This window comes from Borostomias antarcticus (assembly GCF_949987555.1).
Source record: "Borostomias antarcticus genome assembly, chromosome: 15".
In the NCBI taxonomy this organism is placed as follows: domain Eukaryota; kingdom Metazoa; phylum Chordata; class Actinopteri; order Stomiiformes; family Stomiidae; genus Borostomias; species Borostomias antarcticus.
The window spans coordinates 5959993-5980987 of record NC_140248.1 but is presented as its reverse complement, the minus strand read 5'-3'; the positions used below and the strand labels follow the sequence as shown (position 1 = coordinate 5980987).

The following is a 20995-nucleotide window of genomic DNA, read 5'->3' as shown; positions in this document are numbered from 1 at the left end:
GCCTGAAGGACCCCCTCATCTACAGGGGTCTCAGCTCTCAGACAGCACAGCAGCACAGCCAGACACCCACGCATACCTGAGACACACAACACACAGTCACTCTCTACGTGTGTGTGTGTGTGTGTGTGTGTGTGTGTGTGTGTGTGCGCGCGCACGCCCTTTTTGGGCTAGAAGATATACAGCTTATACAGCATACCCCTGCGAGTATGAGGTGTCACTCTATTTGTGTGTGTGTTTGTGTGTGTGTGTGTTCTTACTGTCATCCTCCTGCCAGTTGAGTATCCCAGCCGTTGCCCGGGTGATGAGTGTGACCCTCTGGTCTGTGCTGAGGGCGGGGCAGAGCACCTGGAGCGTGCTCAGTCTGCTCTCCGACAGCGGGAAGCAGCTGAGAACAAAAACAAACGCAACAGATTCAAGTCGCTCAAAGTCGTTCTCAAAGTAACGGACCGATGTGACTGTGATCACTTTTTCACTGGCCTTCTCAGGGTCCGAGCGCTGTCTGACCTGTCTGGGCTTCCGTAGAGTCTCCTGAGAGCCGCAGCGCTGTCACTGGCCATGTCTGTAGATCTCTCCATGTAGGTCTCTAGGGTCAGAGACCACAGACTGCCCTCCTCCATCGACCTGCAGAGAGACCACGCGCATGACGGACCTAGACGACGGAAAACTGCTAAAAAACCTAAAAAGGTTGGAGCCTGGTATAGAGAGTGAGTGTTACTGGTAGACGGTGTGTTTCAGTGTGTGTGTGTGTGTGTGTGTGCGTGTGTGTGTGTGGTTTCCTTCCACTCAGGTTCCTCATTGCTTGCATCGCACCACAGAACAGGTCACCGAAACACCACTCCCCAGCATCAGTGAAAATGTACACACATGCCTGCGTCAATGCATCTATGTTCCATCTCTGGAATGACCAGTATGCCTTTTTTACTGTTGTCTGCTCACACAGCAGATGTTGTTGTGGTGAATGAAGAGTCCAGAGAGGTGTCTGTATTAGAGACAGCATGCACCTTTGATACCAGCCTCGAGGAAGCCTTTATGACTAAGGTATTGAAATACCAACCCCTCGTAAATACCATCTCAGAGCTAGGCTATAGGTAAATACCATCTCAGAGCTAGGCTATAGGTAAATACCATCTCAGAGCTAGGCTATAGGTAAATACCGTCTCAGAGCTAGGCTATAGGTAAATACCGTCTCAGAGCTAGGCTATAGGTAAATACCATCTCAGAGCTAGGCTATAGGTGTACACTACTTGTTTTCATATTTGGCAGCCTTGGACATGCTCATAGGTTGTGAAGAATCTAGGGAGAAATGTCTATAACATCTACAGTCTTAAAGTCAATGTAAGCTGATTTTGTGTTTGTTTGTTTTCACGTGGACACTGTGTAGTCGATAGTGAGGGAGACAGCTGATGCTGCTGCGGCCGTGGCCGTTCGGGGTAGTGGGTGTCAAGAGGTCACACTTAGGCCACAGGGGGGGCCTCTCCTCTGGGGTATCAATGACACATCCCTATGGGACACTATAAACAGACACAACCCAGACTGACAACCAATGGGGATTAAGACATCATGTTAGGGTGACAGGCGACACATCTGTATGGTCACTCCTCCACCAATCTAGCTTCACTAGGCCCTAAACGGGCAGGCCTAGGCGTGGGGGGGTGGGCCGAGAGAGCACTATTTAACGTCTCAACCAAACCTTGAAACTTTGATTTGGAAACGGTAGGCACTCGGCCGGACTGCTCCCAGCAGGCAGACACGCTGATAACACCTGATAACACCATGCGGGGAGGGAAGTCTAAGGCCTTGACTTCGCGCCACGGCCGCAGCCAGCAGAGAAGAAGGGAGAGAGAGACTAGGGAAACATCCCAGAGAAGCAGGGAGAGAGAGAGACTAGGGAAACATCCCAGTGTTCCATGTGATTGTATCTTGGTACAATAAATCTATCATCTGTCGCCGCTTCCAATCTCGTGTTGGGTGATTTCATCAGACTATCACAACAAGAAGGCTATTAACATCGTGGTTCATAATTAGATGGTGCTGCAACTCTTATCAAGGCTTATAAAAAAATGTACACAACGCAGAGCAACAGAAGAAAATACCTCAAAAGAGGACTACGTCTACTTGGGATGTCCAAGAAGGAAGCTAAAAGGCTCACCAAGTACTGCTCTGTCTCTGCAATTATTGGCAGCCGCCATATATGGCGTTCGACGTTGCTACTTGTACCCATGAGTGATGTGTTTTGTATGTGAAAGACATTGTCCATGTCCAGTGTAGACTAATCTGTGCCTTTAGTATTTGTGTCCCTGTATGCATTGTTTCATTATGTGGACATAAATAAATGATTAAAATGTGTGTGTGTGTGTGTGTGTGTGTGTGTGTGTGTGTGTGTGTGTGTAGTAAGTGTACCTGGTGTTGAGAGTGAATGTTTCTGGTAGTGTATCTCTGTGTGTGTATATGTGTGCGTGTGAGAGTGTGTGTGTGTGTGTGTACCTGGTGTAGAGAGTGAATGTTTCTGGTATTGTGTTTCTGTGTGTGTGTGTGTGTGTGTGTGTGTGTGTGTGTGTGTGTGTGTGTGTGTGTGTGTGTAGAGCGTGTGTGTGTGTGTGTAGAGCGTGTGTGTGTGTGTAGAGCGTGTGTGTGTGTGTGTGTGTAGAGCGTGTGTGTGTGTGTGTAGAGCGTGTGTGTGTGTGTGTGTGTGTGTGTGTAGAGCGTGTGTGTGTGTGTGTGTAGAGCGTGTGTGTGTGTGTGTGTGTGTAGAGCCTGTGTGTGTGTGTGTGTGTGTGTGTAGAGCGTGTGTGTGTGTGTGTACCTGGTGTAGAGCGTGTGCAGGAGGTCTTGGGCGGGGGTGAGGTGCTGTATTCCCTGAGGCAGCTCCCAGGCCGTCAGCAGGCTGTGGTAGTCTGACACCAGACCAGGGCTGCAGTCCATCTCTCTACACCACTGCACCGCATACAGCAGCTCTGCCACTGGAACACACACACACACACGCACACACACACACACACACACACAAACATACATTAGCCACACTGAACAGGAGGATTCCATGTTCCACATCTTCCGCCCGCTAGCATCTCCAGCAGAACTAACCCCGATGTGCGGCGGGCGGTGCTCACCTGTGTGTGTGAGGCCGGGCGTGGTCAGGTGAGAGGGGGAGGCGGGCGTGGTCAGGTGAGAGGGGGAGGAGCCGTCCGGGGTGGCTGCGGCGGCACAGACCACCCTCCCCAGCAGGGCGCAGACACACAGGTGGGCCGGCAGCCTGGAGGAGCCCCGGGACCTCCACACGTCCACGCCGGGGGAGTCACACACCACCCGCACACGCCCGCTCAGCAGGGGGCGCTTCACCCACTGAGAGAGAGAGAGAGAGAGAGAGAGAGAGAGAGAGAGGGAGAGAGGGAGAGAGAGAGAGAGAGAGAGAGAGAGAGAGGGAGAGAGAAAGAGGGAGATAGAGAGAGAGACAGACAGAGAGGGTGGGAGAGAGGGAGAGAGAGAGGGAGGGAGAGAGAGAGAGGGAGGGAGAGAGAGAGGGTGGGAGAGAGAGAGAGAGTGGGAGAAAGAGGGAGATAGAGAGAGAGACAGACAGAGAGGGTGGGAGAGAGGGAGAGAGAGAGAGGGAGAGAGAGAGAGAGAGGGTGGGAGAGAGAGAGAGAGGGTGGGAGAGAGAGAGAGAGGGTGGGAGAGAGAGAGGGTGGGAGAGAGAGAGGGAGAGAGGGAGAGAGGGTGGGAGAGAGAGAGAGAGCGAGAGAGAGGGAGAGAGAGAGAGGGAGAGAGAGAGGGTGGGAGAGAAAGAGGGAGAGAGAGAGGGGGAGAGAGAGAGGGTGGGAGAGAGAGGGAGAGAGAGAGAGAGGGTGGGAGAGAGAGAGACCTGAAATAACTGGTAACTCTTGAGGGATACCTGCGGCACGTGCAGTTTCTGACTTACCTGAGGGGGCAGGGCCTGTCTGATCCTGCTCCACTCCGATTGGCTGGGAGTCAGGAGGCAGAGGAACTGGGACATGATGCTGGAGTCTTGCTCACAGACGGAGTTGAGCGTCTCCACCAGACTCTGCACGGCTAGAACCAGAACCTGGAGACTGAGAACCACCGCACAGGCGCACACACACACACACACACACACACACACACACACACACACACACACCAGCAGCTTGAATCAGAACCAAACCACACAGAACAGCAGCTAGAATCAGAACCAAACCACACAGAACAGCAGCTAGAATCAGAACCAAACCACACAGCATGAATAAATGGAAGCAGAACCACTAACCATACTGAATGTGGAACCAGACTAGGCCTTGAAGATCCAACAGAAGGTTCAGAACCCAACAGAACCAAACAGGGAACACGGAGGCCTGGGGGGAGGGGAGGGGCCTGAGAAGATGACTCACCCCTTCACTCCCAGAGAGGAGATAAGCAGCTGGCTCTTCACCCAGAGCGCACTGCTGTGCAGGAAGCTTCCCTCCTTGACCTCTGACCCACAGCGACGGACCAATGAACGGACCCCGGCCACACACGCCGTCTTCAGCTTCCACAGCGAAGAGTCTGCGACAGGAACGTACATTAAGACGCGCACGAACGGTCCGACACGTACGCAAACACGCGCTCACACACAAAGCACACGCCTTTGTCCGTGTAAACACACACCGTGCAATACACGCGAGTGCGTGTGCGTCCGTCTGCTCGTCTCGTGTGTGTGTGTGTCTCTGTGCTCTGGGTGTGTGTTCACCTGACAGGCGTGTGTGAGTCTGGTCCTGGGCGGTGAGCTGGAACGCGGTGAGGAGCAGCTCCTCGGCGGACGCCAGCAGGAGGCGGTCTCGCACGGAGGAGAAGAAGGTGGAGGCCACGTCGCAGATGAAGGAGACCAGCGGCTCCATGTCGCCGGCGTCGGACAGGCCCTTGGCCTCGGACAGGGTGGCGTGGAGCTTCTCCATGATGCGCTCCACATACAGCGCCCCGATCAGCGCCTCTGGAGACGCACGCAGCAGACGATATTCACACTATACACATAGGAGACACTGGTGTGTGTGTGTGTGTGTGTGTGTGTGTGTGTTCTCACCATTGTTGTGATGCTGTGATAGGACCAGGCTGATGAGGGTCCAACTGTGGGTATGTTTCAGAGGGGTGGAGCCTGTGCCTTTTAGCCCTGCCTCACACAGCTCCTCGGCCAATCCCAGCAGCCGCTCACCCAGCACCGAGCCCTTCAGCCAATCAGCACACGCCTGAAGAGACGCAGGGTCTGCGCAGGCCTGTGAGGCAGGTAGGATGTTGAGGGCAGAAGAGGCAGAACAGCTGGTTAAACAGAGTCAGGAAGTGAGAACACGTTGGGATTTCTAAAGGTCAACATGAAAAGACAAAAAAAAATAATTGTGAAAAATGATCGACCTTCTGAATGATCTGCAGCAGAACGCCCCACTGAAGATCCATCTAGAGAGAGAGAAGCAAATTCATCTCTACAGTCTACACACGCACGCACACACACACACACGCACACACACACACACTTAAACACACAAACACACACACACGCACGCACGCAGCAGAACAAACAATACGTACACCACAAGTACTGGTTCATCTAAAACCTAATGAGAATAATCACACCGCCAACACTATTCATGACACAAATAAAAATCCTATAAAAGGTGCACTCGTCGGACACACACACACACACACGCCCACTTGTCATCGAACACACCGAAAGTCTGCGGGCGTCTCCGCGTGTGTGGGGGGGGCGGGCGGTTACCGTGGTTACGTGGTCCAGGATGCGCGTGGTCTCCTGTCGGGAGCAGCAGCCCAGCGCGCTGAAGACCATCTCCACCAGGAAGCCGCTGTCGCCCCGCCCCTCCTGGGCCAGCCACGCCACCACCTTCTCCAGGAGGAAACGCACGGCCGGGTTACCGCCCACGACACACCCCCTCTCCTCCTGCTGCTCCCCGCTCTCCTCCTCTGGTCTCAGGAGCACCTGGACGGGAGGGGGGGGGGGGGGGGTAGGTGGAAAGAAAAAATTGGTTGGTTAGAGTACAACAGAGAACAGCGCTTTTTAGTGTGTCGAATGCAGGGGTGGGGGGCAGCATGAATGACACTGACTAGCATGCTGAGAACGATCCTTTGTTGTTGTTCATAGTGGTTCTGACGTACAGGTGGTTCATAGTGGTTCTGACGTACAGGTGGTTCATAGTGGTTCTGACGTACAGGTGGTTCATAGTGGTTCTGACGTACAGGTGGTTCATAGTGGTTCTGACGTACAGGTGGTTCATAGTGGTTCTGACGTACAGGTGGTTCATAGTGGTTCTGACGTACAGGTGGTTCATAGTGGTTCTGACGTACAGGTGGTTCATAGTGGTTCTGACGTACAGGTGGTTCATAGTGGTTCTGACGTACAGGTGGTTCATAGTGGTTCTGACGTACAGGTGGTTCATAGTGGTTCTGACGTACAGGTGGTTCATAGTGGTTCTGACGTACAGGTGGTTCATAGTGGTTCTGACGTACAGGTGGTTCATAGTGGTTCTGACGTACAGGTGGTTCATAGTGGTTCTGACGTATCCGCATGTCTCTCCGACCCTGAGGCCGACTCACCAAGAAGACCCTGGGCGTGGAGAAGGACTGCAGGAGCAGGGAGAGGAAGAGGAGGTGCCTCTCCGAGCCCCCGTCCTCGTTCACGTACACCATGGTCAGCTCCGCCAGCTGGCACACCAGCTCCTCCAGGTGGCCGCTCCTCAGGGGGGACGCGGTCGTCCCGCCGTCCGCCTCGGCCACCTCCGCCTGGGGCCGCCTCTCCGCCGCCTCCCCCCGGTCTCCCTTCTCCTGGCCGCGCTCCTTCTCTCTCCCTCCTGGCTCGGAGAGGAAGATCTTCACGGTCTTCTTCTTTTTGCTCTGCTTCCTGGCTCCTCTCTCCGGGTTCTGCATCACCTGGATAAGTTGCCGTCATCAGAGACGCAGACAGTTAGGCCACTGCGGTTTTCGACAACGAACGGTTTGACCACACTAGAAAGAAGCACTAGAAGTAACTTAATCTATCTATGCACCCTTATCGTAAGAGTTCCCAGAAGCTGGGTAGATCCTCGGTCGACGCCAAAGGGAATTTCTCTGTGCTCCACCCCGTCACTCACCTGTAGTAAGGAGGCCACGCCTTCCAAAGCCGTTGGCTCCGCATCCTCTCTGTCCACATGGTGCACACACAGAACCCCAAGCCCCTCCCAGAAGTCTTCTAGGAGCCTATGGAAGGTGGCCACGGACTCGTTAGGCCCTCCCACTCCGGGAATCCCTGCTCTTTTCTCCCAGGAGACGAGCATGTCCGTGACCAATGAGAACAGAGGGCCGTTCTGGAGCGAGGGGCTTCTCAAAGCGCTGTCCACCAGTGGCAAGAGCTAGGTAGAGCGAGGGGGCATTAAATATTGGCAAGGAAATTAAATATACCGATCAAATCCATCACAAGCTTATTTAACTTCAGAGGTTCTGATGGACGGATGGACGGATGCCCACCCGCACGTATGTATGTGTGTGTGTGTGTGTGTGTGTGTGTGTGTGTGTGTGTGGTCTCACCTGCTGCGAGATGAGCATGGTCTGGATGCGTGTCTGCGGTCCCTCTTCCCCAATGTGCTGCAGCAGGCTGTATCTCAGACACTCCACAGAAGCACACACTACCGCCGCGCTCTCCGACAGGCTGGCCACCGCACGCTCACTGGACAGACTGCGCGCACACACGCACGCACGCACGCACACACACACACACACACACACACACACACAGAGAGACAGAGACACACACACAGACACACACACACACAGACACACAGACAGACACACAGACACACACACAGACACACACACACACACACACACACACACGTGCCGTTTGAGAATTACCGTTTGGAGGTCAAGTTACGTGGCGGTCAAGGTCAAGTTATGCTCCCAGTTCCTCTCACCCTTGTATGAGGGAGGTGAAGAAGCTGCTGTAGAAGTCCAGGGGGGGCTCTGTGACGTCGGGGGGTAGTTTACTGATGAGAGGCAGCAGGTTGGGGTGGAGGGCGGTGGCCATGCCCCTGCCCCCCTCTTTCAGAAGCCCCCACAGTTTAGGCAGAACCCCCTTCCTGGCGTTGACGTGCTCCCAGCAGTCCTGGCTCAGAGACAGGGGCAGGGGAGAGCAGTCACACACTGGGTTCCATGTAGTCCAATGCAGACATAGAGAATATGGTCAGACACACACACACACACACACACACACACACACACACACACACACACACACACACACACAGACAGACAGACAGACACACACACACACACACACACACACACAGACACACACACACGTACGGTGACGGTGGAGAGGACGTGCAGCACTGCCTCCCACAGCGGGGGCAGCACCACCGGGTCGGTGTCGTCGATACTGAGCAGAACGGCGGGACAGGCCCTCGCCGCCTCCGCCCGCACCAGCCCAGGGGTGTGTTCGCACAGCGCCGACACCACCTCGAAAAACGCCCCTCGCACCTGGGGGACAGGAAGCACACGGGGGTGAGAGCCCGTTTCTTTCACAGGTTTTATATTTCGTGTTATATTTTTGAGGACGACGCATGACTTTTCCAACACAGGCAGGCTGTGTTTAAAAGGCTTGACGAGGGACAGTGTAAAAATTCTGGATTTCCCATCCCCCCCCCCCCCCCCTCGTACCTGTGAGGTTTTGTGCTTGCTGTACTTCCAGAACTTTGCCTGTGCGATGAGGTGCGTCAGTCTGTCCTCCAGGGCCTGTCTGTCTGTCTGCGGCAGGCTGGACAGCAGTCTCTTCACCCCCAGCAGAGAGCTGGTCACCATGCGCAGGAACTTGGCCTCCCTCTCCTCCTCAGGGACACTCCTGGGAAACAGAGAGTGAGCAGGAGATGGACAGACAGAGAGAAAGGGAGATAAGACAGGGGGAGAGAGAGAGAGAGAGAGAGAGAGAGAGAGAGAGAGAGAGTGAGTGAGTGAGTGAGTGAGTGAGTGTGAGAGAGAGAGTGTGAGAGAGAGAGAGAGAGAGAGAGAGAGAGAGAGAAGGAAACATATGCACCAGATATGCAGGTCACAATTGTAATAGTTGTTTCACCTGACCCAGATCCACAGAGGATCGACAGGCTGTCTGGTTAAAGTCAGCAGGATCTTTTTGGTTTTATTAGTTTATTAACTTACTGTGGGTCACTCAGTGAGTCTGCGGTTTCCTTCAGTAGGTTGTCTTGAAGTACCTGAGACACAGGCATAGGAACGGGGATGACTACTCCATGAAATCACACTCGTCATCATCCTCATCGACGCCGTCACTGTAACTCACATCCTCGCAACCACCACCCACTTGAGGGCCACCGCCATCCCATAATGCACTCAACTCCCCCCCTCCCTACTCACGTTGAGGACCTCGTCCCGGCAGAAGCTGAGGGCCCCTGGCTGCTTGCTGGGGGGGAAGGCGGCGTGGAAGGCCTGGCAGGCAGCGGAGGCTGCGGGGGCGTAGGTGTCACACTGAGCCAGCAGCCAGTGGCCCATCAGGCTCTTCAGGAAGGGCGCCAGGTCGCGGCGCACCTTCATCACCAGCTGCTCGAATGCCTGCTGGGTGGCCTCGCGCACACGCCGGTCGTGGTCCTGGATATCATACGAGTTAGATTTAGATTCAACTTTATTGACAACATACAGCACAAGTACAGTACATCGAAACGCAGTTTAGAATCCAACCAGAGTGCATATTAATAATAAGTGCAGGTGCAATATACAATTTACAATGTACAGGTGATAGACTACGATAAATACAGACTAGATATGCAGATTCAGCAATAAAGTGCATTCTATATACAGTAAAGGTATGCAGGTATTCTATATACAGTAAAGGTATGCAGGTATTCTATATACAGTAAAGGTATGCAGGTATTCTATATACAGTAAAGCTATGTAGGTATTGAGTAGGCAGGAATATGTGCAAGTAGGCAGGAGTGCAGGTATATAAATAGTGAATAACAGGTATGTAAAAAAAGATATGTGGATACGTTAAGTGAATAAATATGTATGTATATACAGCATGAGAGTTGAACTTCATTCTATTGTGAAAGTGCAGTGTTTGGTCTCTATTGTACACCAGTTAACTAAACACAGAAACCAAGCAAGAGATACACAACGCGTAGGGATGCACCGATATGAAAACTTATATTTAGATATATTAACATTGCTGTTATGGCCGAGAACCGATATTAACCGATGTCGATATTCTCTGTATAAAAACAAGTTTCTATGATAATCAAATTTTATACATACTGAAAAACATATGTTAACACTGTCTCTATTTCCAAAATATTTGGAAAAGCTGATAAATCATAGATTTACTACATTGTTTTCTCTCAAAAACAACACACACAACAACAGCTAGACAGAAATAATGATCTGTTGTTCACATCGGCCCTGTTTTGCACATCAGACCGATACCGTTATATTAAAAAATGACTAACATCGGCCGATACCGATATGATTGCCAATATATCGTGCATCCCTAACAACGAGTCTGCTGTTATTATTCGTTATCACTCTTTGTTGGCAGTGGCTGTATTCTACTGGCGGTGGTCTTTCTCTGCTCACCACAGATATCTTGCAGTATATCCTGGGCCAGTATGGGAGGACTCCCTTCACCACCTCGGCCTCTCTCTCCTGGCACATGGAGCCAAACTCCTGGACAGCCTGCGGGCCAGAATAGCTCTCACATCATTTATGTGTACTACTATTCAAGGGAGCGTGTTTTCACTTGTATTAAGGGACAGGGGGTCAAGTCTACAGGTGCTCACAGATTATCACTGTATATGGACAGCATATGCAGCTGACCTCTGATTAGTAACCCCAGTGTTTACCTTCAGTTTGGTGACAGTGTCCCTCTTCGACAGTTTTCGAAGAACCAGGCGGAAATCGGCATCTACCAGATTGTCTATCTCCTCAGCCCCATGAACCGCAGGGACATAGCCCGGTTCTGTGCTCGCCGAGGTGCCGAAGCCCACGAAGCCCGGCACGGCCCCACTCTCTCGGGCAAGCAGCTCGGCAGCCCGGCCACTACTGGAGGGCTAGAGGTGGAAGAGAGAAGGACAAGATCAAGCTGTCTAGATGGGTAACTTGAAACAGGAGTGTGACTAAGCTACTCTAGACATCATGGTGTAGGCCTAATAATCCTTCTGGAAGGATGACATGTACACAGCATCCAGAGTGAGTGCTGTGGAACCTGCTAGTTTGCTGGCTGGTAGACAGTGCTAACAAGCTAGGCTAACCAAGTCGCTGCTAGTTAAGGACACACATTTGAGGACAGATACTGTGAAGATATATTTACCCGGACATTTCCCTTTGTTCGTTGTTTATTTTTGCCTCCCATTTTGTGTAGGCTATGTCTAAAATGTCTCGTTAATTCACATTCATTTGGAGTTGCTAGCTAGTCAACTGAAGCCAACACGGGTGGAAATAACGAAACACGTCACGGCTTCTACCCGGAAGACAGTAATGCCGGAAACACGTGTGATCACTGCTGTAGAGCAACTTGTAGCGTGTCCTAATTTCAAACCGTAAAAATGTCCAAACTACAGCTACTCTGAGATTTTGTCAGCGAGCGATTAGCAGCGGCCGCTTTGGAGATATTTGGGCAGTATGAAAAAACGCTTGCAGAGTGCCAAGAAGAAATGTGTCGATCCAGGGGAGTAGGGTGTATCTGCAGAGCGAGGTACAGCTCGATGTGGGGTCTACAGCTCGATGTGGGGTCTACAGGTTGATGTGGGGTCTACAGCTCGATGTGGGGTCCACAGCTCGATGTGGGGTCTACAGCTCGATGTGGGGTCCACAGCTCGATGTGGGGTCTACAGCTCAATGTGGGGTCTACAGCTCGATGTGGGGTCTACAGCTCGATGTGGGGTCTACAGCTCGATGTGGGGTCTACAGCTCGATGTGGGGTCTACAGCTCAATGTGGGGTCTACAGCTCGATGTGGCTAGTACGCAGGACGGAATTTGGGTTGCCAGACTCTAGTAAAGAAGAATCACATATGTGGTGTGGAATTGGAAAGGAGGGAATTGTAATAGAAATTGTAATGTATTCTCTGTATCAAGACATTGTGTAAAGCAAGAAGCTGCCCTTTTGTTTATTGTCCTGACCCCCTATCTCCAGGCCTTTTAATCAACTTTATGGCAGGAGACCTCCCCAGGGGTCCCCTCCTGCCAACTATCTTTGATCCCTGTCTTTGTTCACTTAAAGGAAAATGCTCGTTTTTGACAACCTGGACCTTATTTACGACATATTATAAGAAGTTTGACTCACCCAGATCACTTTTGTGTTGTTCGGAGGCCTGTAGAAGAAATTAAAAATCCAGCGCGAGCCAGTATATCCATGTAATGGCGGCGCACGGGGCACTGAGAATGCAGTTTCTCAAAATCCATTTTCGGCCGCTAAACGGTTGTTTTCATCAATCAGATTGCATGAATCGACAGTAGAGATTCCTCTACGCGAGCCATTCTTTCGGTTTTCAAATACGTGGTCTGTAGCCTCTGTAATATGATCTTTACACTGGCTATTCTCCCTCACATTCTCTGCGCTACGATCGGATTGTTGCTGACGAATGACGACGACAATATTCTCGGCACCAACTACGATCGTAGCGCAGAGAATGTGAGGGAGAATATCCAGTCTGCGCGCTGGCCTGTGCGCATGCGTGCTGGAGCAAGTGGGGGAGAGGCGTGTAAAGATCATATTACAGAGGCTACAGACCACGTATTTGAAAACCGAAAGAATGGCTCGCGTAGAGGAATCTCTACTGTCGATTCATGCAATCTCATTGATGAAAACAACCGTTTAGCGGCCGAAAATGGATTTTGAGAAACTGCATTCTCAGTGCCCCGTGCGCCGCCATTACATGGATATACTGGCTCGCGCTGGATTTTAAATTTCTTCTACAGGCCTCCGAACAACACAAAAGTGATCTCGGTGAGTCAAACTTCTTATAATATGTCGTAAATAAGGTCCAGGTTGTCAAAAACGAGCATTTTCCTTTAAGCTGTGGCCTAGCCTATTCATTATAATTGGCTAGTGAGGTATTTGCATATGCAGGTATGGTCACACCCACACTGTTTATAATACCCTGTTCTCAAGATAATAGCTGAATCCCAATCTGAGTGCGCAAACCGCACTTGCGGCCCCTCGCGCCTGAGGCCTGAGCACTTAATTGACGTCAGCTGGAAGGGCCAGAGGGTGCAGGGCCGTGAATTAAATGGGACAGCACTTCCAGTTTCGCTCAATGCCCCTCCCACTTCGTTTTCACTGGCTGCCGCGTTCCTCCGACGCAGAGGCTGCTCTGACGCTCCCTTCAGCTCTGCAAATTGACCGATTGACGTCTGTTTTAATTTAATAATAATTAAAAAATTAGGTTGGGTGGGATATGTTTGCAGCATGTGGATTTCAAGATAAATGTTGTGTTATCTGCAAATGTCATCATTTATGTGTGATGCACTCGGATCATGACTCGGATGCACTCAAGCACTGTGTCACATGAGACGCGGTGGGCTGTGGGTATTTTCTGCTCCTAAGTCCGTGAAATTGCGGACTTTCGGTAAGTGCGGTTAAAGTGCGCAAAATGGCGGCGTGGCGCACTTGTGGACCTAGCAATTCCGTTTTGGAACTACCCTGAGCCCTTGTGGACTTAGCGGGAACACGCATGTAAGGCCACTAGGCCGCGAGTGCTCTGCACTTTCGCCTAAGTGCGCGATTTGGGATTCAGCTAATCTTGGCTTTTGGTGGATGTTCCTTCCTCTCTGAGCCCGACTTTGCAAACTCGTAACTTATCTGGAATAAAGGTAACCAGCTTGGACTTTCAAAGATGAACCTTGGCATTCTCGACTACTCTTTTCTTAATTATTAGAATAAATCTATAACACAGCGCACCATAGATAGCATTTGTCGGCTCCCTCCTTTACTCCGTTCCGTTGTTGACCTGCATTTCTATGTTGCCACCATAAGAGGCAGTAGTCCCAGTACACCAAAATAAATACACTTTGACATCCTGCACTTTCAAGTTCCTCGGTAGTGTAGTGGATAAAGTGTCTGGCCCAGTCCCAATGTCCCCCCTAAACCCTCAAGCCCTGAGCCCTCACAGACTTATTTACGTCATCTGGTGAAGTGATCGAGTGTGAGAGGCTGCAAGGGCTCGAATTGGTATAACAAGGAATGGGACAGCACTTGTGACATCACATTACGTTGACGTGAAAACATATTTCTTACTATTGTGGGCGTGGGGCATTTTTTAAATCAATTTGTAAATTGTACATGTTTTTCTTGTAGGCCTTCGTGTAAATTAATTTTGGCTGAGTCAAATCCCCTTTACATTATCAGAACTCTCTGTGTTACCCTCAAAACATTTGTTCAACTTGAAATCATTTCATTTTGTGGTCATATGCGATCGCATCTGCGATCAAATATCAACCCAACCCAGTATTTGTTAGTAGGATCGCATCGATCCTACATTACTGCCTGTGATTCTTGTTTGTGATGAATCCAAAAGTATTAACTTAAGAATGATAATATATTATGCATACACATTCCTGCACCTCACAACTCTTTCCATATTCATGTTGGAAATCTCAATTCAAAGAACACTGCACCGAAATGGGTAATTAATGTCATACTGCTTTTAACTGGGCAATCATATGATTTAGAGCAACAGAAATCGATGTAAATTATAACCATAGCCTACATATTTTTAAACAAATCACATTATACAAACCCATGGGGTTAATAACCCATACTTAAAAATAATGAAACCAAATTAATTATAAGGCTACTTGTGCAGATAAGCAAGTCCAGCTGAAAACATGAAAACATATTTTGTTCTGTAACGTGAACGTTACGGTTGGTTGATCTGTCCGTGCTTGTTTATTGGCTGTTCTTCAGGTAACCCCGTGTTTCACGTCACGACGCTATGAACTGTGGGTAATTCCCTTGGGCTAAGTCTGCAGAAATGCAGACTTACGGGAAGGGGCCATAAAGGGCTCAAAATGTCTGCCAGAGAGCCCTCGCGCACTTGCCGAGTTGACATTGGGACACCCCTAAGCCCTCGCGGACTTCGCGGGAGCGCGCTCTTGAGTCTGCGAGTCTGCAAGGGTGGACATTGGGACTGGGCCTCTGACTCCCATAAGGGAGATCAGGAGTTTGATCGCTGGTTGACGAAGAACCTGTTTGATTCCTAGATTTGGCCACGTCCTCTTTTCCTCTCCTCTCTGCCCCCTTTTTGTGAGTGGCTGTAAGCCAGCGCACCATAGATAGTGTTTGTCGAGTTGTCACTCCCTCCCTCTTTCCCTCTCTCCCTCTGTTCCGTTGTTGACCTGCATTTCTATGTTGCCACCACAGGGCCGTTGCTATGAATTTTGGGCCCCCTTAAAGAATATTGGTGTGGGCCCCTACCCCTCCGACTTTTCGTCACAACTTTTTTCGACCCCTTTTTTTAATGTTATTTTATATATACTTTTGTATTTATTTTTCTGTTCCTCTATGTTCTTTTTCCAATTAACCTCTCCATAGACATTAACTTGAGAACTTCCTGTGCTTGGACTGTCTCTGTCTGTAGCAGTTTCATGACTGGAACTACTATGAGCTCTTCACTCCCTTCACTCTCTGTTTCTAACTGGCTAGGACCTTGTAGACGGTAAGAACAGAACAGTGTCTTCTTAAGACTTGGGAATAAATCTATGTAGCACTGTAGAGTTTACAGGAAGCTGGCTAGGCGGCTGTTGATTGGCTAATAAACGCCTCTCTTATTTCAAGAGCAAATACCCTCTAAAATAAGAGAACTGAACAAATCAGCATTTAAACTGAAATCAACTCTATGAATTTCTATGAATTAACAACACTATTTATTTATTAACCATGAATTTCTTTATGTAATGTAACTGTTTCCTATGTAAACTATCTTAACCTGGATTACATCTACATGTTGCTATTCAGTACTGTAGTTCAGTAATAAGTTTAACTAGCCAACCAGTGTCTACCTCACTCACTCCATCTAAAGCATCTTCTGGGGACTGGGGGTGGGTGTCTAGGTCAGACGAGGCCACAGCTGATTCTGTGAGTAGCAGGACATAAAGGTTTTATCTTCTAGGTTTATTTTCGATATTAATTTCTATTAATTAACTTAACACTTTTGAAGCCTCTGCACTACCATTAAATAACTTATCGCCACCACCACAGAAGAAGACTACCTCGGAAAAATAATTTCACTCGGACAGAACGCGTCTAAATAAGTTATTTAATGGTAGCACCGAGGCTTCTAAACCCAGCATTTGTTAAAATAGACCCTTTTGCTTAGGTAAGTGAAGTTTCATGTTTATTTGACACTTGTAAATATGAGCACCTCTCCTAAATAGGCCGACACCGATTTATTTTGATGGAAAAGTGAATGGACCAGCAAAGGACTGTTGTCTGGCATGAGCGAGCGTAATGCGACAACGGGACTGAGAAGGGCTAACTAGCTAACGTTAGCTTAGCACTTTCTTCACACACTAGGCTAACGGCTCTCGTTGTCATGGTTAATGTGAGATTGCGGGCAACTGACCGACCATCTTAACATAGCTACTCTCACCTTTCTTGTGGAAAAAAATGTTTATGGGCTCCCGCTCTGCTGCCTTTTCTCCTGGCCTCTCTCTCCACTCTTTTCTCCTGGCCTCTCTCTCCACTCTTTTCTCCTGGCCTCTCTCTCCACTCTTTTCTCCTGGCCTCTCTCTCCACTCTTTTCTCCTGGCCTCTCTCTCCACTCTTTTCTCCTGGCCTCTCTCTCCATTCTTTTCTGGTGCCCGGATTTATGTATGGGCTTGATGTTTATGATTTAACGTTAGGTTATTGGTGCTAGTATTTGATAGCCAGCCGGTATAGTGACATTAATGTCAAAAGAGGTGAGACTTGCCAGCATGAACCATGGCATGGACCAAACCATTTAAGAAGGGGGATATTGCTCAGGAAATTAAAACTTGTTTTCATCTGTATTGCATTATTTGTGGCTTAATTTGAATTCTGATGCAGAATTAGTGTGACTGATCTACATGCAGAATAATTTTGTCATAGAAAGAGGGACCTCTTGTTTTTTTGTGGGCCCTGCTTGCTTGTGGGCCCTTATAATCATCATCACCTTTCACTGCTAAACAACGGCGCTGCAGTAGTCCCAGCACACCAAAACAAAAGCACTATGACATCCTGTGCTTCTAAGTTCCTCGGTAGAGTAGTGGATAAAGTGCCTGACTACCATGCGGGAGATCAGGGGTTCAAGACCCCGGTGGGGAAGATTTGGGGAAACAATACCCACACCCTTTGCTAGCCTGTGGGTTTATTCCTATGTTTACTTTCAGCCTTTCTCTCCCTCCCTCCTTTCACTCTCCTTTCCCCTTTTTTGGAAGTACGGGAGAGATTCCATGGGAACAAAAACACTATGACATCCCACACTTCCAAGTTCCTCAGTAGTGTAGTGGATACTCTCATGCATGAGATCAGGGGTTCAAGACCCATGTTCAGGACAAACCTGTTTGAATCCTAACTTTAGCCACAAGCTTTCTTCCTCTCCTCTCTGCCTCCTTATTTCAGACGGACGGAACAGATCTCATAGGAAGAAAAGGTTTTTTTTAAGGAAGTGTACAGTCTGTTTTACAGATTAATTAACTGTGTCAAACTGATTGCAGAAACTGGGTGACCAATTAAGTGACCAATTACCCATTGATATACTAGACTTGTGCTTACTGTTATGTTTCTCTGTGTATGCAACTCTGTGTTTTGTTTTCTGCTCCTCCTGTTCTTGGTCCCACTCCCAGATTCCTGAGTGGATCCAGTTAAAATTAATATAATTCAAAGCATTTTAATAAATATGAGCATTGTGAAATTTGTCATTTGTGTTTGTCACTGGATGTTATAGAAGTTATGTAAAAATGTGGTTACCTGGTGGTGCTATGTCAGTTATTGAATTGATGTGCAGTAATTGAACATTTGAAATACTCCTGTTTTGAAATTAGACCTACAGTATAGGTGTCTCAGTAATGATCCATTATATAGGCTATACTTTGCATGTATTTACCAGATAACTGGGGGACTATGTAAGGAAGGGTTACCAAAAAATGTTCAGAGTAAGTTAATTTAGTAATAGAAATCCATAAGCCTAGGGCCAAAGGGCCTAGAATATAGACAATAAACTACCGGTGGAAGGGTGGTGGAGCAATAGCGGGAGCATTTCGGATTACTAGCGGACCGCTGTCCCTGACGCTAATAATCCGCCAGACGTCCGCTTGCCATTCGATGTGCAAATGGCCAGGAACCAGCCAGCAGATTCGGCCGGAGGTCCGCCAGCTCGTCCATCGGGGACCCGCTGTAGGTCCGCTAGCCTTGTGTTATATTCCGCCGGAGGTCCGCCAACTCGTCCATAAGAGACCCGCTGTAGGTCCGTTAGCCTTGTGTTATATTCCGCCGGAGGTCCGCCAACTCGTCCATAAGAGACCCGCTGTAGGTCGGCTAGCCTTGTGTTATCCCTTTGTCCAGAAACAGAAGTTGAACCAATTGCAACAAAATAGCTAACGTTACAGGAATCATCAGTGTAACTGCTTTAGCCACTGACCACTACCATTAATGTTATGGAAGCTGCTGCTAGTTGTGAGCTCATGAGCTAACTGGCTATCCTGCTCTTAGTGGCATCGGGACCCGCCTTCCCGGAGGTTGTTTTTTTGGGCTGGAAATTTAACATTTCAATCATATTCAACCCGGTGATAGTCAATCCCGGAGATGAGCTCTTCGCTATGCCCTCCAGATCTATGCTAGGCTACTGAAGACGGCACTCGTTGTTCGAGCGACTTTTTGTTGCCACTGAGGAGCCTTCCCATGTCCAACCACCACCAGATCAGGGAACGGAATCAACCAAACAGAAGCCGAGCGAGCCTTCTCAGTGTGCAGATAGTTCGTCACAAGCTTAGAAACCGGCTGAGCAACAACTTCATCAATGCTCTTTGCTTCCTCAAGTCCCACTTTATCAAACAGAGGAAAGTGAAATAGCCTAATCGAGATGGGATAGGAATTTGGTTCATTTAAATGTGTAGGCTTAGGCCTAGTGTAGCCTACAATGTAAGCGCAAGGTTGTTTTTTTTCACATAGCCTACTTTTAAATTGTGAATTTGAGCTCTTTTTCGTTTTCACATGTTGATTTTTATAAATAAAACGTTTATGTGATACATTATTATACAATATCACTATTCTGTTGCATTTATTTGTCTACATAGCATAAATCTAATGTTAAAAAGCACTTCCAATTTCTACGGGAAATCACAGGGTGACCCGGGAAGAGGTCAGAAAATTCCCGGGAATTAAAATTGGCTAAATCCAGGAAAATCTGAAACACTAAAAGCATTGGAACTGATGTGTCCAGGCTACAAGACCTCTTAATTTATCAGACATTATTTCATTTCAATTCACCGCTATATTAGTGGCATGACTAGCTTCCGTCCTACCAGTCCTGAACAGAAACAAGCCAGCCACGCACATCAGCCAGGCTGGGCCTGGCCTGGTTTATTGAAATAATCCCGTCTGACACTCCTTTGAAGATTAAATATATTTGTTGCCTGATTTTTGGAATCTCTGAAGATCAGGATCTGAGTGTTTAATTGATAAAAAAAAAAAAAGACAAACGCTTAAAATAGTTTTAATAGTTTACAATTCCTTTTCCTAAATGGGTATGCATTTGTAACAAAATTCCGATTCAAAGTAATATGTTGCATTATCATTTTCATGATGAATAAACATAATGACTGTCAATTTGTAAAATAAATAGCAACTTGTGTTTCATATTCATGTGTATGGCATTTTTCATGACATACATTCTAACAACTGAGCATTTTGAAAATGACAATAGGCTGTTTCATTTCTGCATTGTTCTTTTTTTCAATGTTCGATTTCATCCATGAAGCAAGAGTCAAGAGTCAAAGGTCCTGGTTCCTTGTGGAGTTGGTCTCTGCTGGGCTGCTTTCTTGACCAGCTGGGTCTGTTAGTCATGGTAGGTCAGGTGGGCCTGGTAGCCATGGTAGGTCAGGTGGGCCTGGTAGCCATGGTAGGTCAGGTGGGTCTGGTAGCCACGGTAGGTCAGGTGGGCCTGGTAGCCATGGTAGGTCAGGTGGGCCTGGTAGCCATGGTAGGTCAGGTGGGCCTGGTAGCCATGGTAGGTCAGGTGGGCCTGGTAGCCATGGTAGGTCAGGTGGGCCTGGTAGCCATGGTAGGTCAGGTGGGCCTGGTAGCCATGGTAGGTCAGGTGGGCCTGGTAGCCATGGTAGGTCAGGTGGGCCTGGTAGCCATGGTAGGTCAGGTGGGCCTGGTAGCCATGGTAGGTCAGGTGGGCCTGGTAGCCATGGTAGGTCAGGTGGGCCTGGTAGCCATGGTAGGTCAGGTGGGCCTGGTAGCCATGGTAGGTCAGGTGGGCCTGTTAGCCATGGTAGGTCAGGTGGGTCTGGTGAGCCTGGTAGGTGTGGTAGGTCACTTGGGCCTAGTAGGCATGGTTGGTCAGTTGGTCCTGGTAGGTCAGGTGATATGACTGGTAGGTCAGGTGATATGACTGGTAGGTCAGGTGATAGGACTGGTAGGTCAGGTGATAGGCCCGGTACAGTACAGTAGGTCAAGTGATAGGCCTGGTAGGTCAGGTGGGCCTGGCAGGTCATCTGGATCAGGACCATGTGGGCCTGGTAGGGCTTGTAGGTCAGGTGGGCCTGCCTATCTATCTATATAATGATCTATCGATCTATATATTCATTTATCTATCTATCTATTTTTTTTATTTTTATAAATCTATCTCATATCTATCTATCTATCTATCTATCTATCTATCTATCTATCTATCTATCTATATATATATATGTTTTATCTATCTATCTATCTATCTATCTATCTATCTATCTATCTATCTATCTATCTATCTATCTATATGTTTTATCTATATCTATCTATCTATCTATCTGTCTACAGGTATCTGT

General features: G+C 48.7%; 1 protein-coding gene across 2 annotated transcripts in view; it reads right to left on the bottom strand.

Moving 5' to 3' along the window:
* ltn1 (listerin E3 ubiquitin protein ligase 1) overlaps nucleotides 1-11395 on the bottom strand; it is a 26707-nt gene extending 15312 nt beyond the window's left edge. The window contains exons 1-22 of one of the 2 annotated variants that reach the window (XM_084449976.1): nucleotides 11315-11395; nucleotides 10848-11054; nucleotides 10582-10680; nucleotides 9370-9600; nucleotides 9157-9209; nucleotides 8665-8845; nucleotides 8311-8484; nucleotides 7920-8110; nucleotides 7537-7684; nucleotides 7104-7361; nucleotides 6571-6903; nucleotides 5738-5956; nucleotides 5377-5418; nucleotides 5051-5240; nucleotides 4721-4960; nucleotides 4383-4536; nucleotides 3917-4067; nucleotides 3111-3342; nucleotides 2804-2960; nucleotides 505-621; nucleotides 258-385; nucleotides 1-76 (exon numbers count right to left, since the gene is read on the bottom strand). The exon at nucleotides 1-76 is cut by the window's left edge and continues 60 nt beyond it. In XM_084449976.1, the coding sequence (XP_084306102.1) occupies nucleotides 1-76; nucleotides 258-385; nucleotides 505-621; nucleotides 2804-2960; nucleotides 3111-3342; nucleotides 3917-4067; nucleotides 4383-4536; nucleotides 4721-4960; nucleotides 5051-5240; nucleotides 5377-5418; nucleotides 5738-5956; nucleotides 6571-6903; nucleotides 7104-7361; nucleotides 7537-7684; nucleotides 7920-8110; nucleotides 8311-8484; nucleotides 8665-8845; nucleotides 9157-9209; nucleotides 9370-9600; nucleotides 10582-10680; nucleotides 10848-11054; nucleotides 11315-11356 (3623 nt within the window). In that variant the 5' untranslated portion in view covers nucleotides 11357-11395. Of the gene's footprint in view, nucleotides 77-257; nucleotides 386-504; nucleotides 622-2803; nucleotides 2961-3110; nucleotides 3343-3916; nucleotides 4068-4382; nucleotides 4537-4720; nucleotides 4961-5050; nucleotides 5241-5376; nucleotides 5419-5689; nucleotides 5957-6570; nucleotides 6904-7103; nucleotides 7362-7536; nucleotides 7685-7919; nucleotides 8111-8310; nucleotides 8485-8664; nucleotides 8846-9156; nucleotides 9210-9369; nucleotides 9601-10581; nucleotides 10681-10847; nucleotides 11055-11314 lie in introns of both variants that reach the window. The other variant, XM_084449977.1, reaches the window with a different exon arrangement.
* Nucleotides 11396-20995: the final 9600 nt, after the last annotated feature.